The sequence below is a fragment of the Leptinotarsa decemlineata genome, unplaced genomic scaffold (assembly GCF_025532065.1).
Source record: "Leptinotarsa decemlineata unplaced genomic scaffold, Ldec_3_MD MMD2_tig00000505_RagTag_RagTag, whole genome shotgun sequence".
NCBI lineage: Eukaryota > Metazoa > Arthropoda > Insecta > Coleoptera > Chrysomelidae > Leptinotarsa > Leptinotarsa decemlineata.
In genome coordinates, this window is record NW_027412549.1 from 13,867,723 (window position 1) to 13,895,467 (window position 27,745).

Sequence of the window (27,745 nt, forward strand, 5' to 3'; positions counted from 1 at the left end):
AAATACGGGAACAATAGAATGTACAATTTCCTTATTGAATGCACGAACTTTTTTCATGTTATCAAAATCAGTAAATTCCACTACTTCCGTTTAGATTATCTGCAAGTACCACACCACAACCACAGACGACAAATTATCTCATGACCACTTGTAAAAATATAACACTGAGATTATGAAAACAATTTTTACCATATCTCTGAAATACATATAATGAAGGAAAAAAAATTCCAAGTAAAAATGTGTTTTATTATGACCTAATTATTTATAAAATATGACATTGTGATGATTAAGCCTCAAAACAATAATATTATTCCGAAACATTTTCGAAACTCAAAAAAAACTAATTATTAAAAAATACGTTGAACTATCGAAGATTAATTCTATTCAAAACCATGATTTTGTGGAAAAAAAATCTTTCCAATATGGGTTTACGTTTCTATGACTCAGTCAGTGTCTCATATGTACCATAATTGGTGGAAATTACAAAAAAAAATATCAAAAAATCAAAATCATCCTATGTAATCCAAACTTATCCCCAGGCCGCAATTCAAGATATAGAAAATTGGCTTCTGAACACGAGATTCCAAATCGATGCCAATAAAACCAAAGTATATAATTTTTGCTAAGAAATCTAATCAGACTGAAATGAATATCAAACTTAACAATGAAACCATACAGGTCACAAGTAAAATAACATACCTTTGTCTTCTGTTAGCGTAGACCAGTGCTCGATATCCTTAAACAAAAATGATAAATTTTTGAGAAAAAAATGTTTTCAATTCGTAGTATATAGACGCTATGTTTCATGTTTAGAGTGACACATAAGCAACCTTATATCGATAGAAGAATATCTTATATTCGGGGGAGACCAATAAGCCATGAATACAAAGTTTGCGACTTGTATTTTCAAGTGTTCTGACCATGAATCCTCTACGAGTATATTTTGATTCATATAAAATTTACTCGTAAAACAATTTCTGAACTACATCTTGGACTTGGAATGTCATGCTGGAAACTAAAGATGTAAAATCTCTGGAAATGCATTTCAATATAGCTAAAAGATCTTTCATTAGATATAGGAATGCATGTTGAAAGGTAAGACCTCGTTAATCATTTGCTCGCACAACTTTTGACTTTTGAGGGTTGTCATTCGTAGGGGAGCGACAGCGGGAAACTGAGAAACAGATTTTTAACAAATTTTTTAACAAATTCGAGAAAATGCTGACAGGGCACGTTGACCTCCCTCTATGGATATAATGATACATTTTCTGATCAAAGATGATATTAAAATTTAAGTTATATTTCATTGAATTCAGAAGAAAAAATGTTTTTGGCTTCTACTTCTCCATCTTCATACATAAAATTTTGGTAAACTTCCGAAGGACGGAAGAAAGCAATTAAACTTGATATTAACTTTTTATAAAGATGTGTAGATCATGCATTTTATTTAGCTTTCGAAACAACTACTTTCACATGAAAATTAAATTACACGAAAGAGAAATTGTAAAAGTATATTTTCTTCCTTCCTTCCTTCCTTCCTTCCTTCCTTCCTTCCTTCCTTCCTTCCTTCCTTCCTTCCTTCCTTCCTTCCTGGAATGGAGTAATGGAAGCCAAAATGCTTGTTTTTCCCTACCGGCCCTTATGTTATTTGTTACAGATTTTTAGAGTCTAGAGTCTTGTCAATGTCGGCATAATTATGTGGAACAATGTGAACATTCTGATATTGAAACCAATTGAATACTCAAAAATTATCAAAACCGAGATACCTAGATATCGATCAATGAACATCTCCGTGATATTTAATATTCATTGACTTCTACCAATAATCTCTTTCAGTTGAAATAATACTGTCTATCTCATAATGAAATTGTAGGTACTAATATATTTTAATGTTTCTTCTCATTTTATTCCCAGCACATATTTCAACACAACCTTACCTGTTATTCAATGAAGAAATTACAAGGGTACACAAATTTTATCAACTTGAAACGAGTAAGAGTTTTACTTCCACTTGAAACGAAAATATGAACTATCAAACACCATTACTAGATTATCGTTGGTAATTTGAGATGAGAAATGTTTTAATTTCCATTCACGAAGTATGATGGGAATAGGGATCTATGCGAAAGACGGTTAACATATGCGACCTATTCGATGGAACTCACGAAATGACGACATGTGTAACAGACTAACAGATCTAACATGTGTTTTAAACTTACATTGTACATCCAAAAAAATAAACCATTAGAATACCGTGTGTATAGTCATCTATATTATGATGTATCGGTAAAAAAACGCTTAAAAATACTACTTATATAGATACGTAATAGCCATAATTTATCATTTCAGTTTTATAAAACGTTTCTTCGGTTTCTTGAAACCTACTTTTTGAAAAGCAAATTAATATGTTTTCTATTGGGATAGAAGACCTATTGACAACACTTTTCTCTCACCAAAACAAAAACGCTGTTTCTCGACACGCGTTCTGCTAATCAAATTAGCACCGTCAGTCTTAATCATGTTCCAAAGATGCTAACTTGGTTATCGAAACGTGCGTCGAGAGACAGCATTTTTGTTCTGACGAGGAAAAAGTTTTTTTCGATAGATTTTGATAAAATTAGAATTCTTAGATCAGTTGAAAAATTAGTTGAATGGAACTGCTAGGTGTAGGTGTATGTAAGATATGTGCTTTGTGTTACAACTATAGAGAACTCATTTTTCCACCTACATAACAATTTGCTGAGGTTGCTGACTACTCCGACTAACAAAAGCATCATCCAACATAGATTCGTGATCGGTATCATTTGCAAATCATAAGCGGAATAAGTCATTAAAAATCGTTGAGTATTCACAGTTAAAGAAAACTCAGAAGGAGAAATATTAAGTTCAAGCAAGGTTAGTTGCAGAAAGTTTTTCTCAAGAAGCTGGTATTGACTTTGACGATACTTTTGCACCAGTTACTCGATTCGATACTATAAGAACAGTTTTATCAAAGTCTGTTTCCGAAAATTTGCACTTGTCACAATTTGTGTGAAGACGGCTTTTTTATACGGATTACTAGACTAAGAACTTTATGTGGAGCAACGCAACTGGATAACTATCACGATGGTACTGATAAGGTATGCAAGTCATTGCATAGTCTGTATGGTTTGAAACAGCAACACCGTTGTTGGAATTTGCGCTTCACGAAATTTCTGAAGAAAAAAGGATTGCAGCAAAATTCATCAGATGCATGTTTATTTATCAGAAAAGAACCAGATAAATTACTTGTTGTAATTTATGTTGACGACGGATTAGTATTGGGAACAGAGAAATTTCTCAATGAGTTGAAAACTGAGTTTTAGGTAACTGGGTGCAGAGCAAGAAGATATCTTGGGATTGAAATAAATAAATCAAACGGAGGTGTATTCCTCAGCTAGGAAATATATATTGAAAAATTTTACAAAAGTTCAATTGGTGTCAGTGTCATCCTGTCAAAACACTAATTGAGAAATGTCACATTCAGTCCTATGCATTTATCAGTATCTGACTACAGCATTAGTAAGTCAAAGTTAAATCAAGGTGCACTAGCATGGTTTAGTCAAAAACAACGACGATGGAGGCAGAGTACATTACAGCAAGTCAAGCCGCTAATGAAATTACCTGGTTGAATTGTCTTCTTGATGAAATGTATACATATGTGAAGACTATCTCGGTATTATGGATTGACAAGGCTGGTGCTTTGAAGTTGGTTCGCAATCCAGAATTTCATAAAAGATCCAAGCACATAGACGTTCGATGCCAATTTATTAGAGAAAAAGTATAAGTATAAGAGAAAAAGGTATATTTCAAGTAGGACATATGTAGCAGGCGAAGATCAGATAGCGGATATTCTCACCAAAAAACACTGAGCAGAACTCGTTTTGGGAAGTTGAGACATCTACTGGGTGTTACTAACAGACCACTGCACTTCAGTTCAAGAGGCAGTGTTGGAATATGAACTGAATTGCAACTTATGTGGTTGCTAAATGTTATTGAAAAGTTTAGTTCGTCAATTATTTTTACTTAAAAGTTTGACTGTCCTGTCACGTGTAATTTTGTATTCCTCAAGTTTATTAAAGTTCTACTTCAACTTTGTTATTTCACTACGATCCACAGTTTCGAGTATAGTTTACAACATTTATCAATTTCTCGTAACTTCATATTTCAAGTTTCTAGTTTTACTTTCATTTTCACCTTTCTTAACCCGCACGGGTCGACTATGTTTTATGCCAAAACAAATGACAAACACGCATATGGATCTCTGATATGGATAAACGAAAAATGTGAATGCTTTTGAAGTTCAGTTTTTCATAAATAATAATGCGATTGCGCAAACTAGCACGCAGGCTGCGCAAAACGACAACTCATTGGTCGACCTCTCTCTGACATTGAACTTTTCAAAATATTAGTAGTATCTTCATAATCTTTTTTCAAATTTGCACAAATCGTGTAGACAATTAAAGCTCACACTTGAACTATTCAATCATTATTACTGGACTCCAAAAAGGTAAGCATCTTACAAAACTGTGAAAAAATTCTAACCTTCAAAAATTCTACATAGTTGTAATTTTCATAAAATTTTCCCAGTATCTTTAGTGAAATTGTTTGGAATTGATGAACTTATTTGTTTAGGGTTGAATATGGCCCTTACTTCCGTTAATATATCTACAAACCCTTTCGAGGGTCAGAAACCAGGAACAAGTGGATTGAGAAAGAAGGTAAAGGTGTTCATGGAAAAACATTATACTGAAAACTTCATCCAGTGTATTTTGAATGCTCTTGGAGACAAAGTTAAAGGTTCTACCTTGATTGTTGGAGGAGATGGAAGATATTTTTCCAAACAAGCCATCAATATCATTATAAGAATTGCATCTGCTAATGGGGTACGTTTTATGTTATTTTCTTATTGAATAAATGTTTTAAAATGTTATCAGTTCGAATTACTCAATAACTGATTATATTTGTTGTATTATACTGTTGAAAATATTTCAATTTCAATGTGTCTTGAAATTGTAACGGCAGTTATTGCACCTGGATATATTATCTTATTTCTAGCAATAATTTTCATAAAGATTAAGGTCCATGGATTTCTATGCATTGGTATATATATATATATATATATATATATATATATATATATATATATATATATATATATATATATATATATATATATATATATATACATATATATATATATTTCCCGTTGAATTCAGTTGCAAAGAAATTTATAATTTTTGAATGTTACTCTTCATATCCCCTCAAAGGTAAGGTTTCCTGTTGTGTAATTGTTTTTCAAAAATATTAATTTACTCAATAATCTATTTAGGCAAGGAATAAATAGAATAAAAATCTTATTACATGTTTTGGTAAATCAATATGTTTTCCTCCAGTATGGATGTTCATTACTTATCATTTTTTGTTGTTTAAACAATTTTTCAATGAAAATTTTATCTGGTATTTGGTAAGATAATTGAGAACTATGGCATTGTCTGCCACTTATTTATTATTCTCTTGTTATTTTCAAATACCAATCTTAGTGCAATCCTGTAATCATGTATTCATTCAAAATTGCAGATATTTGAGAAAACTCAAAAATAAGAGATATACAAAAGTATATAATGAGTAAAAAAAGTTTATATAAAATGTTGATGGGGTATCCTTATGGTAATAAGGCCACTTGAGTATTTTTTTTCTACAGTTTTTGAAAGTAGATACTTTTTCTTTACTTGCATTATCTGATGGCAGATAATGCAAGAGATAATCCTAAGTGACAATATTGGAAGTTGCACTAAACCTTACAAACAATTAATACCAATTCCATGCTCGTCCTCAAATTACTATGCCTACAATTCCTATACTCAGAACTTTTTTCTCAAACAAAACATCACAAGCCATTTCCTACATAATTTTTGTATTATCACTATAATATAGACTCCATAATAAAGGGTTGAATCCTAAAATTTGCAAAAACACTAGTTATTGCACCCTTATACAATAGTGAAAGTTGATAGAATTTACATTAAGTGCAAATGGATTCATCGATTATAAAGCAGCCCATATCTATAATAAAAAATTATATAAAAAATATAATCTGCCAAATGTCAAGGTTTGCCACAGCTGTGGGAATAATCCTTTCTTTGGAATATTGTCACAATTATGTATAGAGATGAAGAAGTACAAAGCTAAAACTTTTTTTTTTCCATACTTGTCTTGTCATTTCATTTGGATTCCAGGACATCGACCACAGATGCACATCTTCACAGGCAGCAGGAGGTTGCATATCTTAATGAGGATTTAGAAAAAGCTTGGAACACTGTTCCAAACCAGAAAACTGTACACTCCTCAGCAAATTTGATGCTTTATAAACCTCAGGTCATACCTTCTTTGGAGAATTGTTTTCATGTATGGAGCTCCGCCCCTAATTATACCCCGAAGCTGCTGGATTCCATCCAGAAAAGAGCCATCCTTCTGATTGGAGACGTAAACATCACTTGCAACCTTGATAGTCTGGAACATCCAAGAAAGGTTGGAGATTCCTCTCTCTTCTATAAATACTTTCACGGAAAGTGTTTAAGTGACTTAAACATTTGATTCCACCAAGAGCGGTATATATCAGAAATACTGTGACTGCTCATCGTTCTGAGGTCCAACTAGGTACACCTCAAACTTCACTGTTCAAGAACTTCTTCGTTCTCAGGAAGTTTATGTGGAATAAATTTCCTGAGAACGTTTTTCCAAATGGATTTAATCTCCATTTTGTATTTTGTTGACGTACTTCAAAATAAAAAAAATTTGCTACGCTCGAGAATGACGTTATTTTTTTACAACTAACAGGCGGCCTTATATATGGGGCTCATATTTGGTGTATGTACTTAACCGGGTACAAGGTATCCCCCTGTATATTAATCTGCCGCGCTTCAGTAAATCCAAAAATCCCCGCTTGGGCTCCCCTACTATAAGGAGTTCCCTAGATGACTATTTGCAGTCCCATCAACCATGATAAATTGCCTATATGAAAATATCTAAGGTTAGAAAGTGGAACTGAGAGTTCTTATCATTGTCTATATTTTTGGTAGTTTTGAGTTCAATTTTTAAATATATGATATCTCGTTTTTTATTTAATGACTGGCATTAACCTATTTGATAAGCCTGATACTATAAGTATCTGGTACTGACAAGTAAAATATTGTTAAATATATACTATACACTGTGGTTTAGGGACATTGGGCTTTTATTTGGTATCCTTAGTCAAAATTTCTGTGTATTTCATTCAACTAATTGCTGATGAAGGATATTAGATACACTGATAGTTTTTCATTAAACCGAATAAGAGGGATTATTTAAAAATACAATGAAATTTGCGTTTTGCGATTTGAAGTTCAAGGTTAAGACACTTCTTTCAAGTTTGGAAATTTTTTCACAAGTGAAACTTGGTTTCTAGATTTTTGTGGTCATCATGATTTGAATAGTTCACATATTATTGACTATTATTCAGTGAAATGAATCACACTGTACTGTAAAGTAAACTGCAGAAGAAACAGTATATACGTTATTTTGGGAAAGCTTCAATCTCAAATGATACCAAGTCGTCCAATTTGTTTAAAAAATCTATTTTATGATACTGTTCAAATCTAGTTTTCTTACAACTTTCACTGAACTTTGCTATCAATATATAATATAATACCGGGTGTCCCACATTTTATGTGACAGGCAATATCTGGTTTGTTGAAGGAGATACACAAAAATGTTTCATACAAAAGTATTAGGAGTTCATGAGAGCTATATTTTGATATAATTTTCAAATATACAGGGTGTTTGGTGTAGGTGCTACAGACCAAAATTCCATTTTTTAAAATAGAACGCCCTGTATATCATTACATATTCAGATGCTACGTTAAATTCTGATATCATTTCATGTTTGGTTGAAATTCGGTTACGGCGTTGTTGAGTTATTGCACTTTTCCTTAAATATGAAGTTTCTAAAAAACTTATTTACTCGTACACGAATCCAGTCTATATCTTTTATTAAATTGAACTAGACTACTACTGAATACAAACCATTATTCTCACCTCTACGATACGATATCGATATCAGTTGAATATAATATTGAAATTCTTGAGAATGTGACTAACTCGAGGGTGAATTGCTTTATATTGCACAATTTCATCAAGTAGCTTATGCTTGTTGATGTCATAGTAACAAATGTTGTTGAATTGTATCTACTTGTCAGTTCGATTCAGTGATTCTTTGCAAAACAGTAACTGTGTTCTTTGTACGAAAACTCCAGTATGCCTTTCGCGTTTAGTCCAAGTGATTGCATTGATATGTTATTAATTTTTGGGGAATGTCAGAAAAACTGCCGTCAAGCACAACGTCTATACCAAGAACGTTTTCCAGACAGACCCATTCCGTCACGAATGACTTTTTCGAGAGTTGTAGAAAAATTGCGAACTGGGTCATTTCCTTCTACTATAAAGCATCGTCATCATACGAGATCTGTTAGAACTGAAGATTTACAGATCAATGTGTTGGCTTATATTATTATTCATCCACGTTTCTATCCGTACTCTTGCAGAAGAAGTCGGTGTGAGTAAATCTAATGTACAGAGAATTCTGAAAGAAAATAAATACCACCCATTCAAAATTCAGTTGGTACAAGGTTTGAAACCCACGGACTTTGAACGACGACTTGAACTCATTACTTCTATTCAGGTAATATTACATGAAAGTCCTAACATATTCAGTCAAATTTTGTGGAGCGATGAATCGCGATTCCACAATAATGGAGTTGTGAATCGACATAACAGTCACTATTGGTCTCAAGAAAATCCCCACTGGGTCCGCGAAAGTAATTTTCAAACTACTTGGGGTATTAATGTATGGTGTGGATTGTTCAATGGCCGCATCATAGGACCTTACTTTTTCAATGAAAATCTCAATGGATTGCGATATTTACATTTTCTAGAAAATGATTTGATCCAGTTGATGGAAGATATTCCCATAGCAGAACGACAAGGAATTTGGTGGCAACAAGATGGTGCTCCTCCTCACAATTCACAGGTTGTTACTGAATATCTGGATAGAACGTACCCAAATAGATGGATCGGTAATAAGGGTCCAATTCGGTGGCCGGCTCGTTCCCCATATTTATCACCGCTTGATTTTTTCCTATGGGGTTATTTAAAAGATATTGTTTTCACTACTCCCCCTTTGAATGTGGATGATTTGAAAATGAAAATTCGAGTAGCATGCAGTGATATTACGCCTGATATTATAAGAGCGACTTGTACGAGAGAAGTGATTGGACGTTTCGAAGCCTGTATAATATCTAATGGGCATCACTTTGAACAATTTTTATGACTTATTTCTAGGTAGCTACCATTCTTATGAAATGATTTATCAAGTTATATTATTTACATTGTTATTAATTAAAGATTTGTTTTCGAATACACCTCTTTCAATTTCGCAATTGTTTCATATTCAAAATGATTCCTGACTGAATTCCACAACTCAAAATTGAAACCATTACTTCGAACACCCAAAATTTTGACTAATTTTCATGTGATCTGATGCAGAGAGAATAATTGTATGAGATATTTTTAAAAATAATAGTCGTTCTCAAGACTTTACATTTTAAGCAATAACTCAACAACGCCGTAACCGAATTTCAAAAACCAAACATGAAATGATATCAGAATTTAACGTAGCATCTGAATATGTAATGATATACAGGGCGTTCTATTTTAAAAAATGGAATTTTGGTCTGTAGCATCTACACCAAACACCCTGTATATTTAAAAACTATATCAAAATATAGCTCTCATGAACTCCTAAAACTTTTGTATGAAACATTTTTGTGTATCTCCTTCAACAAACCAGATATTGCCTGTCACATAAAATGTGGGACACCTGGTATAGTTAAAGTTACATCAATACAACCTATTTTTTTTTGTTTTATTATTAACACAGGAATCATAAATTTTTGCAGTTTTAAAAAAAAAATATTCAAACTGTAGTTTTGAAAACAAGACATCATCCAATCTCAACGTGATATCTGAAGCAACTTGTTAGTTCACATTCAACCAGCTGTCGGTGCCTTTAATAGAAAATTTCAAGTTGTATATTCAATTTCACGATTCATATTTTTATATTGCATCCATATTTCAGATGATTCTCCAATCAACTTATATTCTGTTTTATGTTTATTCAGGTTGCAAAATTGGTCATTGGACAGTTAGGTATTCTCTCCACTCCTGCGGTGTCTAGCCTGATAAGAAATCACAAAGTGTTGGGTAAATAGTGACTTTTAATTTAGGCATCCATTATATATTATTCGAACATTTAAAATTTGTGACTAATACATAAAGATTCTTATCGTTTGCAATTCTCTTTGCAGTCAAATATTTGGATCCTTCTTCATCCGTCAGCGGTATTCTCATTTACTATTCCTTTTAAGTCAACCAAACTTTAGATATTTTGTATGACTCACAATTGAATATTTGGAGTAAATAACAAGATAGAAATATCACATTCATTAAATAAGATGATCTTTACAAAATTACATAATAGTCAAGAGATTCATGTTCTTTGTTCTGAAGATTCGTTTATAACAAAATGTAGTAAAAATAATGCTCAGTTAATGCTTGTTAAGTATGTATTGACCAAAACATTGAATTTTTCTCATTCGTTTGGTACATTCTGATTTTTAATCATATATGATTAGATTTTATATGAAATGTGAAATATCTTATTTGAAAAAGGTTTACTCCAACTATTTGCGCAATTCAACAATAATGAACATCTGAACAGAAAAGTAATTTTGTTCATTTCCAAATATGAAGATGGATCATTATTATTCTGTAAAGGAATGAAACATCCAAAAATTAATAGTTTTTTTTTTCAGGTGGAATTGTTTTAACTGCTTCTCACAACCCAGGAGGTATTAGGAATGATTTTGGCATAAAATATAACATTGAAAATGGTGGTCCAGCGCCTGATCATGTCAGTGATGCAATCTATGACCATACAAAGAAAATCTCAGAGTACAAATTCACGCCCAAACTTGAAACTGACAGGCTTATTGACATTTTGGGTACCACAACATACAATGTAATTGAATACGAAATATTTTAACCAAAACTTTTTTTTTAACTATTTGTTTTCAAGGTTGATGGACATGACTTTGTAGTAGAGGTAATAGACTCTACTGCAGATTATGTTGCTCTGATGAAACAAATATTTGACTTCCACAAATTGAGAACTCTAATTCGTGGAACTGACAAACGTCCACCTTTCAATGTCCTCATAGATTCAATGAATGGAGGTAAGTGTTCGGATTTGTTTTATGTTCCATCAAAAAATGAAACATCATTCCACGAACGATTAATAAAATAACTAAAATAACAATAAATTGATGGATGTAGCCGTTACTATGTGGTAGAAGATCATCATGAAAAAAAAATTTAACTTTCTATATTTTTTTTTATGCCATGGCAATATGCTAATACAAAAAATTTTTTAGACATATTCTCACAAGCAAAAAAGGAAGTCTGAGGCTAATAAAAATTATTATAATTACTTAATAGTGACTCCATTGAAGAAGATATCTGATATTAGATGATGCACTTGATGATAAATTATGTAGATGCTAGATCAAATGAAAACTACTTTATTGCATGGCTTTCCTTCATTTGAAAATGATGAGAACTTGTAATAAATGTTTTTCAAAAAAACAACCTAATTGGTCAAACATTGGAATTTAAAATTTTGGAAAATTAAAATAGATACCAGCAAGAGATGTGCTATGCAAAAAATAAATCCACGATTTAGACTAACTTTCGATAGAGATTTTCTTAAAATTTTTATCTTTTCAATTCATTTCCAGAAAAAATGAAAAACCTCAGTTTCAACAACCTTAAAAGAACCATAAAGCAGTACATCATCAAACCTTGTTATTATATATGTATGTGTACATGCATATAGTTCAATATTTCATACATTGAAATTTACTCTATGAACTTTTTAATATATTATATTGAAAAAATATTTTATAGTACGTACTCTGCACATAACCTTTTTTTATATATCATAAAAATACTTTACATGATGTGACCAAATTAATATATCAATCTGTATATTCAAAGCAATATACTAATTGCATAGTAATGAAAAACTTTTTTTTTATTAATGGAAATTGATGGTTGAATAATAGAGAATAATAATGAGTAAAAAATTCTCCAGACATTTCAAATATTGCCGAAAAGTGATGTTTTATTAGTGTTTCAGAATCACCAACTATTTAACAAATATTCAACTTCCTCACTTGAAGATTATGATCTAAGAAAAACTTCATATTCAATAATATACTTTTTGAAATTGTAAAAATAATCAAATCTGAAATTATTCAGTTTTTCAAATGTTCAATGTGTTGATCTTTGAAAACTGTCTACAGGAAAACATTTCAAAAGAATGTTAATTTTATATTGAAATGGTATTTGGAAATAGCAATATTTGATTTGAACACTGATATGTTGATGATTGGTGACAATGAAGATATATGGTTGAATTTGCAACATGCTCATGATACTGTTATTGTGAAAAGTATATCGGAATCGCTACTTTCGCATAGGCACCGCTCTTAGAGCGCCTTAAAGATTTTCCTGTAGTGCTTGTGTTTTGTCCTTAAAAAATCGTGCTACTTCCAAACAGGGACTCAATACTCAAATTATTGACAGCTTCAGCTTCGTGAGGGTTGCTTTTATTAATGAAGTTTCCATAACCAAACATCTCATAATGTCGAATTTCTGTCAAATTTTAATATCATGATTGAATCAAACACATATATTCTTGTCTACCTGTTGATCATTCTAATTAAGTTTTAATTCCTCAAATTCATTTCATATTTTCCATTATATTATATAATCCATACAAATGTTTTGCCAGAAGACGTATTTTCATCTTCATTGTTCTATATTTTTATCTTCATTGTTCTGTATTTTTACAGTGTTCATACCACTTTGAACATGGCCAACCCCACTGAGTGTTGTATTTTCAAAATGTAACTTTGTTTTCATGTAATAAACCTTTGAAACTTTTTCCTGAAGATGATAAATATTATGAAATATTGAAATAACTTTTGTTGTATTCTGTTAATTATTCATCAAAAAGTATTAATGATTTTCCATAACTGGTACTTTATACATTAAACCGCTGTTCACATTAATAGTTTTGAAGAATAACACAATTTTTAATAAATTATTAATCAACGGAAAACAGTTGTAAACTTGAATCAGAAAATGTATGCATATATATATATATATATATATATATATATATATATATATATATATATATATATATATCTCAATTTAATTATACTATTATTCCAGAATAGTAGGCACTAAATTGTCACAAATGACTGACGCTTTTGCCTTAATACAATATTTCAGTAACTGGTGTGTATGTAAGGCGCATTTTCGTTGATGAGCTTGGAGCCAGTCCAGACAACAATGTCTGTCGAATTGTTCCATTAGACAACTTTGGAGAAATCCATCCTGATCCTAACCTTACGTATGCTAAAGACCTTGTTGATAAAGTGAAAGCCAATTCCACCTATGACTTGGGAGCTGCTTTTGATGGAGACGGGGTAAGACTTGAATTTAATGTAATTAATAATAATAATATGAGTTCATGCATGGATAAATACAATAATATTTTATTACAGTTAAATAAAAATCAGAACATGCATTGATTTATCAACATTTGTAAACCTAAAATTTACACAGGTATTCTATAATTTGTATGAACATTTCAAAAATAGTTTCATTTTGATTATTATTCAGAATGTCATCAAACCTTTTTTTAAAAGTTTCAGTTATCCAATTCTCAGTTTTTTAAAATATATAATTTTATTTTCTTCAATTCATCTGTTATATAAGTATATATAAGAACGGCTGGACCGATTTGGCTTATTTGGGTTTTCGAATTTGTCTCGTCGGGAATAGAATAATATTTATCAGTATATGATATTTTATCAATAAAAATAATATTAATAATAAAAGAACGGCGGGTCCAAGTTTTCTGATTTTTGTATTTGTCTTCGTATATTTGCGTTTTTTTTGTCTTCATTGGGAATAGAATAATAAGTATTGAAAAGCAGAAATTGCTCTTACATCCAACCAGTGACAGCTAACTTGTATTAATATAATTATTTTGCAATCAAACTTCAAGAAAAAAGAAAAGAAAAAAGCAGGAACGAGCGGCGAAAAATGAATACATTTTGATCCTTCAAATGTGAAGAGTCCTGTCATAAACATGAAAAAAATTTAATATAATTGAAGAGTTTCAACAATAATTCAGATAATTTTAGTATTTTCTACATATTTATGGTGAATGAAATATTATGAAAAAAAACCGTATTGAAACATATATGTATCTCTTAGATTTTTCTTGAAACTAAGTGGTGGTAATAGTTTCAATTCGATGGGTAGACAGACGATTATATGAGTGTGCAATGTTATCAGAAAAAGAGCCTCGAACAAGAGAGGTTTCATGTTTAGGTGCAGTCAAAAAATGTCTAAATCTCAAATATAGATTATGTATATCGGATCTAAAGGACACTTTAGTGAATACGTGAGCAGGTTCTCCAGTAGATATGACCTTATGGAATGTAGTAGCAGAATGCAGTTTGCGCCTATCATCCATGTTCTGCCACCCAAGTTTTCCCAAGTACTGGTCACATGCTCACCTCTCCTTACGCCTGTGATGAATCTAATGTACGAATTTTGCAGTTTTTGAAACCTCTGCCTGTCAGATTTCTACGGAGTAATTTTTTTGTATGCTCCCTATAATTTTTTTTTCAATCCGAATTGTTTGGTAGATAAAAAAGTATTTGAATTAAAGGGGTTATATTTTTAGGAGTGATTAATTTTTCGCTTTCTACTACTCCATTTCGATACAAAAAAAAGAGGGAATCTTTCAAAGAAAGAAAGTAAGTAATCAATTTGAAAATAAGACTCTATATATGGAAGTGTAAATCATGCAAAGAAGTATCTTTCAGACATAAAACTGAAATAAAGTCCTCCTGAAACAGCTACTTTCATATAAACATTGAATTACACGAAAGAAAAAAATTCTTTCGAAACAAATACTTCTATATGAACACTGAATTATACAGAAGATACTTTTCTTTACTCAGTTTGTATTTCAAACATTCGTTGTGGATGAAAATCGGATATCATTCACAGTGTTTCATGTAAGTGCAATTTGTTACCATTCATTTAAAGTAGAACTCATGTGAATGATATCTGATTTTCATTCACAACGAATATTTGAAATACAAACTGAGTAAAGAAAAGTATCTTCTGTATAATTCAGTGTTCATATAGAAGTATTTGTTTCAAAAGAATTTTTTTCTTTCGTGTAATTAATTCAATGTTTATATGAAAGTAGCTGTTTCAGGAGGATTTCTTTCAGTTTGTGTATGAAAGTTACTTCTTTGCATGATCTACACATCCATGTATAGAGTTACTTATTTTCAAATTATTTTCTTCCTTTCTTTGGAAGATTCCCTAATCTTTTTTTTTTGTATCGAGACGGAGTAGTAGAAAGCCAAAAACTTTTTTCCCAATAAAAAAGTATGTTTCATTAGATGATTATCTATCCTAAATTTCAAAAGTTTTTAATTAGTTTTACTGAAGGTGATTGAGTGTAACTGGTAAATAATTTTTAAAATCATTTTTGTCTCACTACTTAAAAATAATTTTTAATGAAAAGTGTCTTGAATAAAGTTTAAACTTGGTAGACTTATTGGAATATTTCATATATAATGATCTCCGATTTCTGACTGAATTTTGTTGAATCATCTCACCTCCAGGAAGTTGAAAGCATAAAAATGCAAGTTTATATATCAATTGTAACTGCTTTTGAATAGTTTACATGTGCTGCGGATAATCATTGTCTAGTTAGCAAATGAATCTTCGATTTTTTTGTTTCAGGATCGAAATATGATTATTGGAAAAAACGCATTTTTTGTAACGCCTAGTGATAGTTTGGCTGTATTAGCAAATAATTTAGAATGCATTCCATATTTTAAAGAAAATGGCATCCATGGATTTGCCAGGTCTATGCCTACAGCTGCTGCTGTAGATAGGTAATAGAGGTAATACATGAAAAGAACCAACTTCAGTCATACTATTTCAGGGTAGCAGCAAAGTTGGGCAAAGAGATGTTTGAAGTACCTACTGGATGGAAATACTTTGGAAACTTGATGGATGCTGGGAGGTTATCTCTTTGCGGTGAAGAGAGTTTTGGGTAAAATATTTTCTTCTCTGAATTTTCCGCAGTTATATATTATGATACAATTTATACAAATGAGTTTCGACACCCCATAAAATACTTTCAAAGCCCTATTCTGTGTTCATAATAATTATAATCATAATCATATAGAAAATTTCTGGATAGACTGTTGTTTTCTGGAATGTTTTTGACATCTACTTTTAAAATGTTATACACGGACTAAAAACCACGAACCTATGGCCAGATTGCCAAAATGATAGAGGGATCAATTTCTCAAGAGTTTAAAGGGGCTGTGAGAAAACTGCAGTTATTTAAATCTTCGGAAAAAGGATATAGATTTCTTATTAGAAATTTACTTTTTGAAAAGAACATTCAAAGTGTAACAACTTTTTGAAGTGTTTTTACTGACATGAGTTTATTTTTTACTTCAAAACTACAATCTGGTAAATTAAGATGTGGACGTTGAAAGCAAAGTAGCCATTACTTCAACTTGATGCTGGTATATTTTCCTATTGGAACTCCAGCTCATATCCAACATTAAGTGAAGCAGTGTTGAATTACCTTTCCACGCTAGAAACAAGCAACTCCAATGAGAAAATGTCAAGTGCTGCTGGATAAATATACGTAGATCGTCGCATTAATTTGCTAGTCATTTTAGATTACAACATTAGACTTATTCATAATGATTATTGATTCATTTTGTTTTCACTGCAATAATCATTTTTACACACTTTATATTAGCTTCACCTGTATGTATGTATGTACGTTTGTAACTCTCAAGTTCGGGATCTGTATTGACACAATTATCGGCATTATTGCTTGAGCTATTCGCGGGCAGATGGCGCTATACGTAACCTCCTTGATAGGTTGTTCAAAATAAAAAACCTATTTTAAGTGTTAGCGAAATTTTGTACTACAGATGAAATATTTAAATATTTACAATTACCCGTGATTCAGTACAGAAAAAAGTTTTGAACGAAACAGAAGTTACATTTTAAAATCTAATTCGATTATTTGAAAGCAAACCAGAATATGGATTTCAACAATGAAAACTTTATCGTAAATTGTACACCTGAAAAATTCAGTTACTCAAATATTTCAAAAAATCGAAAAATTAGAATTGAGTGACTTGACATACATATTAAATCAAAAGAGTGACTTGAAAAATAAAATTGTTCGCTGAAAAAATATTTTTAGTCCATTAATATTTTGAATGAAAATTCAAATCAAGACAGAATTGTTTTTTGAAATTATTACTGCAAATTTTCTCTTTACTTCGAAACAAATTTTACAACTGTCCGCCCTCTGTTGGAGACTTACTGCATCTCAGTATTACTGTAGAATTTAAGATCTCTAACTCGGTTATGTTGTTTAAGAGAAATTTTATATTCGTGCCTGCGCCGTCTGTTAAAGATTCATAATACTAGTGACTATAACTTATATAGTTCAAAAAAACTAAAATACACGCTTTTAAAGAACATCGAACTAAAAAGTTAAAAATAATGTTTTTAAATAAGCTTAAAACAATAACGAACGAAAAAAGCGCGGGTGCTTTGTTCCATATTTTTTATATATCAAGCACCCGTCGCTTTTTTCATAATAATACTAGTATTTTTTGTTCGTTATTGTTTTGAGCTTATTTAAAAAAAAATATTTTAAACTTTTTAGTTCGATGATCTCTAAAAGCGTATTTTTTAGTTTTTTAAACTATAATTATTCTATTTAAAACTAAAGTACGCAATACTTTTTATAAGTCAGTATTTTGAAGACCCACTAGTTTGTTAATTGTTATGAAAAAGTTAATTGTTTCATTTTAGTTGAAATTCTAATGTTTACAGATAGATATGTTTAGGTTACTAGTTTCTTTACACAATTTTAAGTGTATTTTGTTATATTGAAGGCTGAAGAGATTTACGATGCAGAAAAATGTCAGAAGTTGAAAGTTTTACTTACCATTCTGTTATTGTGATTAAGACTTCAAAAAGTACAAAGACATTTGTTTATATACAATTCTGAATTAGCTATTATTATTATATACTCAATAAAAGACAGTGTTAATTAGAATAAGACTTGAACAAAACAATTTAATGCCTCAACTATATTTCTGATTTTACAAATCTACCATCACATTTAACCCTATTAACCTGAAAAAACTTAAATTATGAGAGATAAGATGTTCAATTACAATCATAAGTCTGTAAACCTTCAATTTTCCTTCAATCGTATGAATTTTCTTAGATTCAGAAATGTTTCTATTTCGGCTGAAAATCCAGTTTTGGTTGGTCAATAGAAGAAACTTGCAAAAAATGTCATTTACGAAAATTAATTTATTGAAATGAAGACTGAAGCGTTCAAAAAAATTTTATTGTGAACTTGATCTCCTCTTTTATTTCTTCATCATTTGTGTTGTACTTTTTTTTTAAATATCTACAAGCAAATGTTTAACCTAAAAAAGTTAATCTTATGTTTCAATCATTGGTTATAAAGTTTTTTGTAGATAATCCAAGTCACAAATAGATTTTCAATTATTGTGGAAGCTACTGACATATTTTTTCTTTTTTAGTGTGTTATTCATGAATTTCAAAAAAAGGTTGTGTTTAAATCGTGTTTATTTCCAGTACCGGTTCTGACCACATTCGAGAGAAAGATGGAATTTGGGCAGTTTTAGCATGGCTTTCCGTAATTGAGCACAAGAATATGAGTGTAGAAGAAATTTTGAAGGAACACTGGGGTATATATGGGAGAAATTATTTCACAAGGTAAGTTACAACTACCAAAAAAATTGGGTAAGTGGATAGCCTAGTTTGATTGAAAACTAAAGCTTGATTGAATATTTATGAACTGGGAAAGAGGTTTTGGCTTTCTACTACCCCATCTTGATACAAAAAAAATGTGGGAATCTTCCAAAGAAAGGAAGGAAGTAATCAATTTTAAAATAAGTAACTCTATACACTAAATGTAGAACTCCTGTGAATGATATCCGAGTTTATTTCATAACGAATGTTTGGAATACAAACTGAGTAAAGGATAGTGTCTTCTGTATAATTCAGTGTTCATATAAAAGTATTTGTTTCGAAAGAATTTTTCTTTCGTATATGTTTATATGAAAGTAGCTGTTTCAGGAGGGCTTTTTTTTCCAGTTTGTGTATGAAAGTTACTTCTTTGCATGATCTACACATCCATGTATAGAATTACTTACTTTAAAATTGATTACTTCCTTCCTTTCTTTGGAAGATTCCCACATTTTTTTTGTATCAAGATGGAGTAGTAGAAAGCCAAAAACTTTCTTTACCAAAAATTAGTCACTCCTAAAAATATAACCCTTTCAATATTTATGAACTATTTTTCATGTCAAAATCAATAATTATTGAGTTCACATGACTTAGTTGCATATTAAACTGACGAAAAGTTTCATCCAATAAATATAAGAAACTTTTGTCTGATTTCTACAATGTTTTTATTTTATTACAACCGGTTTCGGTTTGAATACTACAGGAGTTTAATCTCCCTCTTAAAGATGATCACTTGGTGATTGAAACACGTGTCGAGATGTTAAAAATAACTATTTGGTGTTGGGAAAAAACTCCAGTAATATTCAATACTACACCAAAGGTTCCAAACAGTACATCACAAGGTTTCGGTTTATTGAATCATTCTCAATGAGAATAATAATAATAATCTTTCTTTATTTCAGAAATAGGTTTCCCTAATATACAATAAAAAAAATAGGAAAAGATAGAACAGAAAAAGTAACTAATATATGCTATTCAGTAATTTTAAAACTATTACAAGTAACAATAAATAGTTCTATCGCTCCGTGCTATTATTTTACAAATAATATTTATTATTTCTACTTAGTAATGCTAGTTATATAGGTAACATTAGAAGATTTATACCGAAACAATTCAAATATTTCACAATCAAAACTAACATATAAAACATAGATTTACAACTTTATCCAAATGTAAGTTATGTTTCTTTTATATATTTTAACAAATGTCTTTTGAAGACATTTATTGATAAACAGTCTTTTACGTCAGTTGGTAGGTCATTAAATTTAATGAAGCCTTTAAAAAATACTGAATTCATACTACTTTTAAAATTTGTTCTGACAAATGTTATTGCGAGTATAGTGTTCATGGATTTCATAATTGTAGTTGACCATATTCATGAAATAAGAAGGAGACAAATTATTTATTATTTTATAAATAAATATCATTGCGAAGTACAGTAAGTAACCTTTGTAATACGGGCAGCCACTGAAGGGTGGATAACATTGAATTTATTGGTGTGTATCTATTACATCTCAGAATAATTCTCATGCCTCTATTTTGCAATTTCTGCAGTTGATTAATTTTATTTAAGTTCATAGAGTATATGATTGATGCACAATAGTCAAAATGAGGCAGAATAATTGCTTTATAAACTGTTATTTTAGTGGCTGTTGATAAATTACTAGCAATTCTTGAAAAAAAGTATAATTTTTTTGAAATTTTTTTATGAATATAGTCGAAATGGCTATCAAAAGAAAGTGTATTGTCGAGTTGGACTCCTAAGTATTTTATATTTGTGACGATCTCAATTTTCTTGTTATCAATATTTATGTCTAAATTATTTATCCCAATTTTGTTGTATTTAAATTTATTAGTAATTATCATGGCTTTGGTTTTAGTTACATTTAATTTCAATTTATTGATATTGAGATATCTTTTAACACTGACTAAGATGGAATTCATTTTGTGAATAGCTCTATCCAAGTCTGTATCACTACATGCTAATAATGTATCATCTGCGAACAGATTTATGAATTCACAGTCCACAAATAAGTTAATATCATTAAGATATATTATGAAAAGCAGTGGACCTAAAACACTACCTTGAGGAACACCCTTGTCATTTGTGATTTCATTTGAAAATGTATTGTTAATTCTTACCCTCTGCTTTCTATTAGACAAATAATCATAAAACCAATTGAAGGTCTGACCGCCTACACCATATCTCTTGAGCTTAGCAAGAAGAATATTTCTATCAATTGTCTCAAAAGCCCTTTTCAAATCGAGAAACACAGAAACAACATATTTGTTGTGCTCTAGTTCATTATTAAATTTACTTAATGACAACTGGAGTGCTGACTCACAGGAATGGTTTTTTCGAAACCCTGACTGTCTTTCGAATAAGATTTGATTGTCATTGATAAATTCCAACAATTGGTTATAAACAGTAATTTCTAAAATTTTTTTTGGGCTGGTAGTGTGTTAATAGGTCTGAATTCATCAGCTTTTATAGTATTACTGATTTTTTGGATTGGAATAATAGTACTGGTTTTAAGTCCCTGTGGAATTTTTCCCGTTCGTAAAGAAGTATTAATAAAATTAAGTATAGCATGACCAGCCGTTTCAAATATTTGTTTAAGTATTTTACAACTTAGTATTTCATGAATACTGTGTTTATTATCCAAAGAATTAATAATTTCTCTCAACTCCTTTAAAGTGATTGCTCTAAATTTTTTAAATGGTCTGTATAGGTTGTGATCTAGGTTTGACCATAACTCTTGGGTTTCAATGCTATCCGTTATTAGATTAACACTATTAACAAAATATTCATTGAACTCTTGGGCAATTTCAGTTTCATTTTTTATTATTATGTGATAACCATTTTTTTCAAATTTTATATGTCTGGGCATTTCTTGTTCTTTGTTATTGACCAACTGTTTCAGTGTTTTCCACATCATTTTTGAGTTATTTTTATAATTATCTACTTTTTCATGGTAGTAGTTCTGTTTATTTTTTTTAATAGATTAACTACTTCATTTCTAAGCTTTTTGAATTTTTCCCATAAATAATCTTTTTCAATTTCGTTAGCTTTTACAAAGGAAATATATGTATTGTCTCTCTCTTTGATTTTGATTAGAACTTCATAACTAAACCATGGGAGATGTGTCTTATACTGACAAATTCTAAGAGGAGCAACATTTTCGACTATGAGAGAACATTTTTCCATTATTTCATGGTATATCACCTCAATATCAATAGAATCCAATGACCAATTACATGATATAAGACTATTTTTAATAAGATCAAGATTACGGTCACTAAAATTTCTGTATTGTTTTGTTATATAATTGCTATTTGTTTTAACTGACGAAAAATTTACTGATATCAGTAAATGATCTGTTATATTCGGATATAAATGTACATTTGACACATAATTATTTTCATTTGATATTACATAGTCTATTAGAGTTTTGGATTGTAATGTAATACGGGTGGGATCAGTGATAGTTTGCTTTAATCCATATATTTCAAGTAGTTTTTTAATTTTTCTGACATAAAAAGTATTATCAAGATAATTCAAGTTGAAATCACCTACTAAAATAAATTTCTTATTAGATGTCACCAAAGTATCACATAAATCATCAAAATCTTCCAAAAATTTAGCATCAGAACTTGAAGGAGAGTGGTACATATTTCCAACCAACCAAATACTAGATCCTAAATTAATTTTAACCACCTTACACCAATAATTACCTTCTAGAACAAACGTTTTATAAACTGAAAATTCAAACTCTTTTTGAATATAAATCACTACGCCTCCAGTATGGCGGTTTGATGAATTACAACGAATGGTAGAATAATTTTCTATTCGTAATTCAGCGTCCTCAATGTCTGCAGTTGTCCTGGTTTCTGATAGTAAAATTACTTTAGGATTGTAGCATAGAATGCTCTCTTCAATTTCATCCTTATGCTTTAAAAGACTTTGAGCATTCATATATATAATATCACTGTTGAGTTGTATATCAGGGTACTTTAAATGTTTTTTCTTCTTTCAAATTTATCCTTATTAACGATTGTTGGTTTATTGTTAATATATTTGATGGTTTTGGAGTTATCACCATTTGCCATAATTTCTTCCAGTTCTGATTTGATTTTACGAAAATACTCCCTTTGTGCAAAGGTCTGATCTGCTGAAATTCTGATACTGGGTATACCTACAAGTGATTTATTTTTTAAAATTTTTATTGCTTCATCTGGAGATCTTAAAATAATTTTAATTGGTCTATTTTTATTCATTATTACTTTTCCTAGACGGAAACATTTTATTTCTTCTTTTTTCACTTCAAACACTTGTAGAATATTTTCAACAGCTGCTTTATCTTGTGAAGACCTCTCACTATTTGTATTGGCTCTTGATTCATTGACATTGTATATTATTATATTAGAAGCACGTTTCTGTCTTTCAGCCAATTCCGCAATTATTTCTTCAGTGTTGCTTACTCCTGATGCTTGAACTTGTGTTGTAAACTCCTCTATTTTTTTTCTGAGCAAGTTATTTTCTTCTTGAAGAGACTTATTAACTGCAATAATCTCATTCATATTTTTCATTAGCATTGGTATTTGTTTGAAGTTGGTTTTACATTCAGGACAAAAATACATCACAAGTCGTTCCTTTTTTAGGGTTACTGCTCTTATTTGAGTTGTTGAAAGCTTAGTACAACTTTCATGAATCATGTCGTTGCAACAATCACACATTATATATTCCTCTTCATCGGTAATATTTTTTTTACATTTGGTACAAATCGATTCATCCATATTGTCTTTTACTGTTTATATTTAATAACCTAACTTGTTGATGAAGCACGGCACTGGTAAACACTTTAACTGCTGTAGTTTTTGTTATTTTTTTATGCATACACTTTTTATCCAAAAGAGGTTAAAATGAGTATTTCCAACTGCTTGTTATGCAAATGTTACTTTATAATTTCTGCATTTTATAACATCATAATAAATCTGGGAATGTTACCTTTCTAATGATATCAATTTCAATATTTAAAGTTTTGTTTAACCCACCGAAAGTCGAAATTAAACCTCCGAACGAAACTCACGTGTAAAGTAGGTATTCAAAGAAACAATACTGTTGAAATTCTAGAACAGTGAGTCATAAACACGAATTTCTTTTTGAAATTTACATTGAAAATTCAAATGTGCTTTTGAATAATAATGAGAACATCTGATGAATCAATAAACAATGAACAAATAAAAAAACTCAGTAGAAACTATTCTCAATGAGAATGGTTTAATAAATCGAAACTGATTGTAACAAATAAAGAAAGTGTTGCTTTCGTCATTCGGGTTTGAAGTCTGTCGTGGTTTGGAACTGTATCCTTACGTTTCGCCAGCACAAGAGGCTGGCTTCTTCAGATAACTCGGTGAATCATCAAGATGAATAATCCTCTGAAGAAGCCAGAATTATTCATCTTGATGATTCACCAAGTCATCTGACGAAACCAGCCATTCGTGCTGGCGAAACGTTAGGATACAGTTCCAAACTACGACGACCTTCCAACCCGATTCTGTTTCTGTTTCAAAATCTATTTTTCCATTAACCAGCAGTCGCACCCCAACGAGTAAAACTGAAAATCTCGGCCGCGAAAGCCTTAACCACTTTAACAAATAAGAAACTTAGTATAATTCAGACAAAAGTTATTTTCCTTTATCCTATATTCAATATGAATTTCTACAAAATAAATAGTTCATCAATCAAACAAGTTTATCTAATGAGGTATTACAAACCTTATAACTCAAGAACACAACAAAAAAATAATTGTCACACACGATTCTCCCGATGAATACCTACCATTGAACTATAAAGTTCTTATCTTCTGAACTAATTTGAGGGTTATTACATTACAAATTGTAATGATTTTTCCTCAGGTACGATTATGAAGAATGTGAAAGTGATGCAGCCAATCAACTAATGGAACATTTAGAAAAACTAATAAACAGCGATACTCTTGTTGGGAAATCATATACAGCAATTGGAAAAACTTATAAAATAAGTAAAGCTGATAATTTCTCATATGTAGATCCAATTGATGAAAGTGTGGCAAAAAATCAGGTAATTATCAGTGTTTCAACTGAAGAAGCAATTTTAATATTCCCTTTGATTATCTACAGGGAATAAGAATTCTTTTTGAGGATGGGTCCAGATTGATTTATAGGTTGTCAGGAACAGGAAGCAGTGGGGCCACGATAAGGTTATATATTGACAGTTATGAAAAAGATAATGTACTTAGTGATGCACAGGTAAGAGATGATACAATGATACTGATACATAGTTTAATTTTGGAAATCATTCTTATATATCATGAGTTCATTTTCTCACCTGATACATGGTTTTTTTTTTTTCAACAGTGACCTTTTGTGAAGATATTCTTCCATACTGAGATTTGTAAAACTCTTCAGAGCTGATTTCCTTGAATCCAACGTTTATGAATTTCATTAGTTTGGACTTCTGTTGTCTACTGTGGTATAAAATGATTTGAAATCCCTGAAAGAACTAATACAATTGAAATTAAAGTAAATAGCTGAAAATAATAATTATATCAAGCAAAAAAACCCTGAAATGAAATCACAATGAAATATGTTGCGTGTCTCTATGCTAGCTTGGCTGAATATGTTGTTGAACAACATATATGCGGCTTCTTTGAATTTCCACCTCAACCAGTGTTCCTCCTTGTGGATGATCTTTGCTTGGGACCACTTGATGTTATTTTGATGGGTCCAAACATACTCTGCTATTCCTGATTTGCTGGTTTTCCCTCGCTGTGTGTGTTTCTTGTGCTCGGCAATGCGGACTTTCATGGCCTCTTAGTTTCACCGATATAGGAATTTCCGTACTCACAGGGTATCTGCTAAATGCAATTCCTGGAATCGCAGTCCGCGTTTGGTGGCCTGGTTTTCGTGAGGCTGCTAAGTGAGTTTTGGCTTCATCAGTGATCCAAGTTCAGCCTGGCCGTCTGAGAAAATATTGATCTGCTCATTTCGTTGAGGTCTGAAATTAATGTTTCTTGTGCATTTCTCATAGCGCTCAATTGAATGAGTAGAATGGATCAGTCACGAATGTTTTTTCGCAAATAACACTGTCTTGAAAATTATACAAATCCTAAAATTCAGGTAAGGTTACCTATAAAAGGGCCGAAGTAGCATTAAAAAAGCTGTTTTTGTTTTCTCGTTATATCCGAATATGTTTTCTATGTTTGAACAATGTTGCTAGTATTTGTTGACTGGACAAGTCGCCTTGGTTATTTCACTTGGAGTCAAAAATTTGGAATATCCTTAAATATTTCGTCAAGTTCAATATGGGGAGAAAACTGTGCGTTTTTGAGTAACCTGTACCCACTCACTAGGGATACAATCAATTCTTTTCGCTATAATATCTTCATGTAAATATATAAGATGCGAAACATTTTTTTCATCAATATAACATTAATTCAGTCAGTTTTTGATTTTTTTTTCACTTTGCAAATATTGAATTTTTCTGCTGTTTTAGGTGATGCTGAAGCCTCTAGTAGAAGTGGGTCTGGAAATATCACAACTAAAGAAATTCACTGGACGTGATGCACCTACAGTAATCACTTAAGTTATATTGACACTAAATAAACGAAAAAAAAATAAATAATGAAATTATAAAGTTTTAAAAATCATATTGAAGTTTTTTTATCTATCCTTGTTCAACATCCGTCGTTTAAAATTTACAAATTTTATTTTTTATATATTGCATTTTTTTAGTAAAAAACAATAATAATATTAATGTCACTGGCAATTTTTTCTTCTGGTGTCAGAAAGCATAAAAATGCTCTGAAAGTAGTAGAATCAAGGAAGAGAAAACTACAGTAAAGATCCTACTATCACGATCGAAAGGTATTGATCGAGTTCGATACCCACCTCAACCAGATATTTTTCTTGAAAAAATGTATCTAGTTGAAGTTGTGATGATTCTGTAACATTTCATGGCTGACAGATACCATGATGCTCCTTAGGTGGCCAGAGAACTTGATGCCGTTGGCACAAAGAACCTACTACCAAATCTTACAAAGGAAGGTGATAGTATCAAAGTAATAATTATTGAAAAAGAAGGGAATAAAATAAAACCATTAAAAGTAATTAATCAGTCGTCTGAAGATGCCTTGAAAGTATTGAGAAATCGTAAAAAAAAATAATCAGCAAGTACCCAGATTTAAAGTATTTGCTGACCAAACCATAAAGCAGATTAACTATTTCAAATCAGTAAAAGCGGACCCGTAAGCATTGATTACCTAAAGGGATAATTCAAAAAAATAAGTATAGCAATATAGTAGTAGTTAATTTAAGCATGGTAAATCACACATAGAAATTACATAGAAGTTGATGACAATATGAAAAAAGTTGTTCATACAATTAAAATTAACTTCTAGAATCAGATTATGATGTTTAGTAAAATGATGCAACTTTTTTTATGTTAGTACACTCATCTCGAACACATGTTCACAACTTCAGCTGTTTAGAGAAGATACTGAGGATATCGGTTGGCTCGTGCTATGCAATTTTTTCGGAAACTTTGTGAGAAGGAGACTACTTTGAAGGAAACAAAATAAAAATTGTTGAA

At 30.8% G+C, this 27,745-nt stretch overlaps 1 protein-coding gene across 1 annotated transcript; it reads left to right on the forward strand.

Moving 5' to 3' along the window:
- Positions 1 to 4,361: 4,361 nt before the first annotated feature.
- On the forward strand, positions 4,362 to 26,804 carry Pgm1 (Phosphoglucose mutase 1). The gene is made up of 12 exons (XM_074174009.1): positions 4,362 to 4,528; positions 4,654 to 4,904; positions 10,236 to 10,317; positions 10,929 to 11,134; positions 11,192 to 11,348; positions 13,474 to 13,670; positions 16,021 to 16,175; positions 16,226 to 16,336; positions 18,940 to 19,080; positions 25,033 to 25,216; positions 25,276 to 25,404; positions 26,651 to 26,804. The coding sequence occupies exons 2-12, from the start codon at positions 4,662 to 4,664 to the stop codon at positions 26,738 to 26,740; spliced, it is 1,695 nt and encodes a 564-aa protein (XP_074030110.1). The 5' UTR covers positions 4,362 to 4,528; positions 4,654 to 4,661; the 3' UTR covers positions 26,741 to 26,804.
- Positions 26,805 to 27,745: the final 941 nt, after the last annotated feature.

What these genes read in the sequence shown, in the direction of transcription:
- Pgm1 (XM_074174009.1), top strand. Translation starts at nt 4,662, where the DNA reads ATGGCCCTTACTTCCGTTAATATATCTACAAACCCTTTCGAGGGTCAG. An exon ending in TGCGGTGAAGAGAGTTTTGG is followed by an intron (nt 16,337 to 18,939) that starts GTAAAATATTTT and finishes GTTTATTTCCAG; the next exon opens with TACCGGTTCTGACCACATTC. An exon ending in AAAGTGTGGCAAAAAATCAG is followed by an intron (nt 25,217 to 25,275) that starts GTAATTATCAGT and finishes GATTATCTACAG; the next exon opens with GGAATAAGAATTCTTTTTGA.